General features: G+C 31.6%; 2 protein-coding genes across 2 annotated transcripts in view; one reads left to right on the top strand and one right to left on the bottom strand.

Moving 5' to 3' along the window:
• LOC106104333 (probable Rho GTPase-activating protein CG5521) overlaps positions 1 to 108 on the top strand; it is an 18,693-nt gene extending 18,585 nt beyond the window's left edge. Inside the window, exon 32 of the mRNA XM_013284357.1 lies at positions 4 to 108. Coding sequence (XP_013139811.1) covers positions 4 to 108 — 105 coding nt within the window. The remainder of the gene's footprint in view (positions 1 to 3) is intronic.
• A 1,057-nt stretch (positions 109 to 1,165) lies between these two features.
• Positions 1,166 to 5,833, bottom strand: LOC106104336 (anaphase-promoting complex subunit 2). The gene has a single exon (XM_013284361.1). It carries the CDS (start codon positions 5,153 to 5,155, stop codon positions 2,834 to 2,836), a length of 2,322 nt encoding a protein of 773 aa, XP_013139815.1. The 5' UTR covers positions 5,156 to 5,833; the 3' UTR covers positions 1,166 to 2,833.
• Between the last annotated feature and the right edge of the window lie 986 nt (positions 5,834 to 6,819).

Here is a 6,819-nt window from a genome sequence, read left to right as displayed (position 1 = left end):
CAGCCCCTGCCCACCGCAATCAACGCCGCGCCCACCGCTCCCCACTCCGCGCCCATCGCCCCCCACACCGCGCCCCCCGACGCGCCCACGCCGCGCAGACCGCGGTGAACTCACACATACATATAACACAACTCGAATACCATAATTATCCCAATATCTAGCCAAATTAATGACACCATATTAAAAGTCTTTAAACAATCACGTTAGTGGTCACTTTCGTATTCCGTTTTACGTAATTCTACATATAAATTCTAACACACTGGTTCTGAAAAAAATCTGTTATTTAATTAACATTCCAACAATTTGATTGCTTTCAACTTAATGAGATTAAAACACAGATGTATTAAATTAATGGTCGTTAATATACAGGACGTCGTTTTGTTTTTTGTCTGCCAAAAATTTTTTAGGCTTCCTTCATCACGCTACTGAACATAAAAATATTTCGATATCAAAAAATCAACATATCAAAATATAGTCGTTGCTGATATTTGAATAGATGATTATTGAAGTTGAAAAAAATAATATTTGCGAATTATAGAATCTCTTGACAGTAATAAATATAAGATCTTTATTCTTATTTATTCACTGCTTAATATTAACATTCGCATAGTATTTCAGTACATAACATTTGAAATTTTACACAAATATTTTAGTTATTGACAAAAAAACGTAGAACGGATTTTTTTTACGTCAAATCGGAGCGGTGATTTTTTTTTTTTCTATTGTAATTTTCTGGTAAAGTGTATTGAATGAGAAGTATATAGAAAAAAACTAGAAACCTAAAAACGGAGATTTTGAGATACATGTTTTGCGTCTGCACGGCTCACATAACATGATTAAAACATATTCGTCCAAGAAGAGATTTTTAGCACCTAATGATGAACTTAACATTGTTTGTACTTAATTTGTTTAAGCTATTTAAACACATTTGCATTTAAATATTATCTAGGATATAAGTTTAATAATTAAGGCCTTGTTTTTTTAAACAATATCATTATAAAATAATTTATTACATTTCAAAATGTATACTTTTTTCTGTTATATGTATACGATGTCATTATTAACTTAAAAACAGTTTTAAATATCCTTAAAACATTATATTGAAATTATTATATTTTAAATGGTGAAAAGATTTTTATAATGTCGAGAGTTTAATAGATTTTTTTTTTAAATAATATGAATTGTAAAATTTTTTTCTTACCTAGTACCTATTCTTAATTCTATTAATACAAATATTTTCCATCATAATTTTTTCATACTTCAAGAATTAAACTACAGAAGTGGATGAAATAATGGTAATTATTTTCTAAAGACATTTTAAAAACACACACACTATAAAGTGTGTTAACTTGAATCCCGCTTTTTAAAAAAATAGAATCAAAATTTCTGAGGCTAATAATAAAAATGTTCAAATGTGACTTAATGGAATTTAATCAAAACTCAACCGTGATGCATAAAACGTTAATATATTGAGATCAAATGTTTTATGTCAATATTTCGGCAGTTCGAATTCGCGATTTGTTTACTATAGCCTAACCAAAAATATAAAAATACTACCCTGGCGGCGCTTCAATCGTCTTTAATGTCACTTTCTAATGTGCCCAAAGGAATTAGTTCAATACTTGTCCGCAATATGGCAAGGGTCTTATAATTCTGGTCAGGCTATAAATACATGAATACCATTGCACTGATATTGTCTGTACATATGTAAGATAGTTGTAGAGCTTTAACTGTTTTAGATGTTTTACTGTATATTATATTTATTTTTTTGTCATTTCTTGAGATTGTTCCGTTGTTATATGCAGTTTTATTGCTTTGTAAAAGAAACAATTCTTGTAATTTTAAGTCTTATATGTATTTTAATATATTAAAAGTATTTATTAGCTTCTGCTATTTAATATAAATAAAATATCAGATAATAGAAAACAGCTAATCATAGCCTGCCACGGATCTTAAGAAACTATGTTTTTTCATCCCATTTTAATAAACACGAGCTTAATTCTGTAAGTGATACCAAGCAAAGGTTCACGATTTTTTATAATAACAAGGGCCTAATTACAATTATAACGGTTTTGGTGTTTAAAATGTTGAATTTCTATTTGAATAGATATGCTTATTTAAAGGTAATAAAATAAGAATACAATAGATTGCGCGCTCCAAGTTTGAAGAACGTCGTTACAAATAAAGTATGGTGCTAAAGATGACACGGAGTTGGCGGTCTGTGGGCTTTCATTACATAACTCAAAGGAATTTTTCGTTACACATTTCATAAATAGTTTGCATAAAAAATAGCAACTAAATTTCGCTAATGAGTTACATTTTTTAATTCGTTTTTTCGGATCATTTTCCTAAACATATGTGCAAAAAATCAACATTCCATGGAAATATATTAGTTGTTTATCACTTATTGCTAACTTTATATGGAATATCTTCTTGCATTTAACATTACACACAGTATAGAACATAATTCAAACATTCCCTGTAATTACAGAGTGTATTATTTTTCAGTATCTTTAAAACATTTGTTGTTGAAATTATTTATTGGAAAAAGTTTAATTATAATCAGTATTTGATAGGTGTTAAGACTGACAAGCTTATGTATTGCTGCAATCACTAAGTATTAATATTGTAATTTTTAATGTGGGATGGTATAAATATTTATTTGAGCTAATCATAATAATACATTTTTATTTGCCTCATTGTGTAAAAGGCTTAAAATTGTCACTTAACAATAAGTAATACAGATTAACCCACAGACATTTTAGTAATGTAACCAAATTTTTATATGTAAAAGAAAATAAAGTTTTGTTAAACTTTTTTTATCTTCTTTATTTTAATTCTTTGGTAATTTATACATGGATCCTTGAAGGACAAGTTGATGTGTTCTCACTTTTGTATCTAAAAATTGTCTAAGCTCTTGGATACTGCATTCAGTTCCTGGAGCTTGTGATGCAAACATCTTCAACATCTGGTGTATACGATCTAACGGCAAAGAATCCAAATTGGTTAACATACCAACAATATAAGACCAAAACACTTGCAATTCCCCTTCTCTTTGATCATGAGCAGATGCCATAACACTCTCAGACTCCTCATCTTCACAAATCATTTCTTGAACCTGACTAGTGGCAACATTGGATTTATTTGCATCATTACTATCTACCAACACATAATAATCAGCGCTTTTCTCTGAAATTAAACCCATTGACTGCCAATAAGTTATTTTCCTTCTCAGTATTGTAATTGGAACCTTCATTGCTTGGTGTAGTTCCTCCAATGACCACTCTGGCTTGTCTTGGAAATGCATAATTAAAGTGGCATTAAATGGTGAAACAGTTAAATCTAATTTCTTTTGTCCTATTTCTATTTCAATGTTCACATTACCCAAATGTGGTATCCAGTTTAAGGTTCTGTTACCCTTTAATGCTTCAAAACATTTTGTGTACCTTTCTAGAAGTTGTTTTATCACATCTGGCAATTCAAGGCTTTCATCTTTAAATGGAGGCCAAAACTGGGCAGACAATATCATACCATTGCACATGATATTAGAGTCACCAAAACTGTTATCTTGATGAATAAGTGCATTTATTCTCTTGGAATCATAAACATCTTTTAGCATAACTTCACAGAAATGTAGTTGTGACTCCCCAAATCTCAATTTCAGTAATTCTAAATATGTTATCTCCTTTTCAGTGTTGATAACAGTTTGTCCCAATAATCTATCGGCTAGTAAAGTTCGATACTCATTAACAAATAACTCTTTACTACCATAAACATTCACAAGCATGGATATAATGTCACTAGTTTTTCTATCACTAGAGTTTGCTTTAGGATCAGCATCCACAGGATCAGGATTCCATTCATCCCACAAGTCCTCTTTTTCAAGATCATCTTCTCCATCAGCTGCAAATTTTGCCAACTCCTCAGCCAATTCACTCCCAACCCCATCTTCAGTCAAACTACTAACCACACTTCTGACTGTATCTTCTCTATTCCTCAAATAATTTCTTACAGGTTTTGTGACTGTTTCCAAAATGACGCCTGAAGGATCTAGATATCTTAAAGTTCTAATTGTGGACACATATGCTGTTAATATTTCTGATGTATTCACACCAGGGTGTAATAGCCTTGTTTCTAAAGCTGTCTGTAGATTCTTACAAAGTGTGGGCCGCAGATCTGTTTTGTCGAGACACAGTTTAATGTCATCTACGGCTGGTTGTGAATCTGGATATTCAATAATTATATTAAAAAGCTGATCTATTCTTAGTTTTGTATAACTGTGATATAAATAATAACTCAGCTTTTGTTTAAACTTTGAAATAGCATTTTGAACATTTTTATCATCCGGAGGCGGTTTAGAGGAACCTCCGCAGTATATTCTTGTAAGCCATGACATTACTGTTGTATCAAGCCAATTCTCAAGGAATGCTATGTGAGAAACATCAAATGTGCCTGTACAAAGTTTCTGTATATGGCTTTCTATTCTCATTTGAATAAAATTAGTCAAGACCTGACCGGCCAGTCTCTCTAATAGTTGTAATTCCATAAGTTTGCGATTTGTGTCATGAAACACTTTGACAATGTAAGCGCAGTTACAATCTGTGTAATCATTCCAACAACCTGAGCACATCACATCCTCACCCATATCAGAACTCTCATATTCATTATCAAAAACATTAAATGATACTTTATAAAAAAAGTATATGATGTATTGGAATTCAAGTGGTATTTGAGCAAACAGAGTAGCACGGAGTAGTTGCTTAAACCCCAGTATACTATCTCTTTCTCCAAAGATCGGCAAGTTATCAGAACAATTACTGTTCAATAAGCTCAACTTTCGTAACATTGGCTCGAAGTTTGTGACTGAATCAAACAAGTCATTGATAGCAGTTTTGAATAATTGAAATCCTTTGACCTCTGTGTCTGATTTTACAAATTTGCCCCAAAAAGAAGGCACAGTGTTTTGGCGAACATACTTTTCAATATAAATGATTACTAGATCACGAATTTTAATTTGAATACCTAAATTAATGATAACTTCTTGGATCTCTTCATATTCTTCGTTGGTGCACTCTGTAAATATTGTATCGTTCAAGATGGGAAATGCATAGTTTATTTTTTTCCAACAAACCTCCAACTCTCCTTTCTTTGCCATTATGTTATACAAAATAATAATTGAAGCTCACTTCAGCTTATATTTAAATAATACCGGATCTTTATTTATACAAACGAACATAAATAATTGACAAATACGACATTGACTTTAAAATATCATAGATAAAAAAATGTCAATGTCAACGTAATTTTTTCGAACGAAAGTAAAAAGTACTAATAATCTTAAATACCTAATTAAAATTAAAATCCTGGGGTGGGTTTTACTAGTCGTCGCTTGTAACTTCATTTACGTCCAAACTAAACCATTCCCTATATTCAGTCATGAAACAATGCAAGGGGACACTTGCTACGAGACTGTCGATTCCACTTGAAAAAGAAATATTTCGACATAACTTTTTTCTTATGCACTGATTGAGATGAAACAAATTAATGTTTTCTTAACCTTTCGAACGTTTTGACACAGATCTGTGCACCCCTCTTAGACCGTCTTGTCACATATCTGTGCCCGCATTTTTTATTCAAATTTTTTATCAAAATTCATACGGCGTACACGTTTTCAGCTCATGACTAGTGGTAAATACGCTGTAGAATATATAGTATGAATTTATTGTAAGGCAAAATTCATATAAAATACAAAGTCAGGCGCATCTCGCCTCGTCACTCACGATCGTTGCGACAGACTACGTAATTTTTTTAGTCGCCCTCGTGACGTTCCAAAGATTAAGTAAGTGAGATGAAGATAATCCGCATGTTGTTTTGAGTTGTATGGTGTATATATGATAGGAATTTGGTTTAGCCAGCACACAAAAAATGATTAAATAAATAAAGATTGTTATTTATTCTCATATAAACTAATATCAATACAACTGTGTATAAAAACAAGATATTATTTTTATACTATTCTAGACATGTTCTTTTTCTCTAGATTCGAACAACTCAAACTTAAATTAACTTATGTCATTATTTAAATACAGCCAGTCTTACACTGCAAAACATCAAATAGGTTTCATTTACAACAATATAGAATGTACTACTATGTATAACACATCCACAACATTAAGAACCACATGTACCGAACGAACCACAGAATTACAGTAGAAGACATGGTATATGATAATGACAGGTTGTGAGGTTGTAACCCTCAGGAATGAGGAAACAATGTAGACTGAAAATAAGGAATACCTATTCAAGAACCACAACCACTTTATTGTATTTTCCATGTAGTTACTTTTTTTATGAATAAAAAATATGTTCATAATTCTTTTATTTAATTTGTAATGCATTAACAATATTGTAGGAATGGGTTTACAAAAAACAGAGAAAAGATCTTTTTAGAAATGGATTTTAATTTTTTTATTACATATACATCATAACTTAACACTAACTTAACCTAAGTAATTCAAAAAATCAATGAATTGGTTCAGGTTGCTGTGTCAAAAGGAGGCCAAAACGTTTCTTGATTGTTATTCTTTGTCTGGAATACTTGTCTTCTGGTGAAAACCGGGCTGAAACATTTACAATAGTATATTTAGGTATCATCATCATCCACTTGCCCTTATCCCTTATGGAGGGTCGGCACAGTATGTGCTGCTCTTCCATACATCTCTATCAGCCGTCATATCTGAATCCACTCCTTTCTTAAGCATATCCTCTTTCACACAATCCATCCATACTTTCTTCGGTCTTCCTCTTCCTTTGTAGCCA

Source organism: Papilio polytes, unplaced genomic scaffold (genome assembly GCF_000836215.1).
Source record: "Papilio polytes unplaced genomic scaffold, Ppol_1.0 DF823689.1, whole genome shotgun sequence".
NCBI classification, from domain to species: domain Eukaryota; kingdom Metazoa; phylum Arthropoda; class Insecta; order Lepidoptera; family Papilionidae; genus Papilio; species Papilio polytes.
This window is presented reverse-complemented; position numbering and strand designations above follow the sequence as displayed.

Excerpts from the sequence above, each read along its gene's own strand:
- LOC106104336 (XM_013284361.1), bottom strand. The coding sequence starts at position 5,155 with ATGGCAAAGAAAGGAGAGTTGGAGGTTTGTTGGAAAAAAATAAACTAT.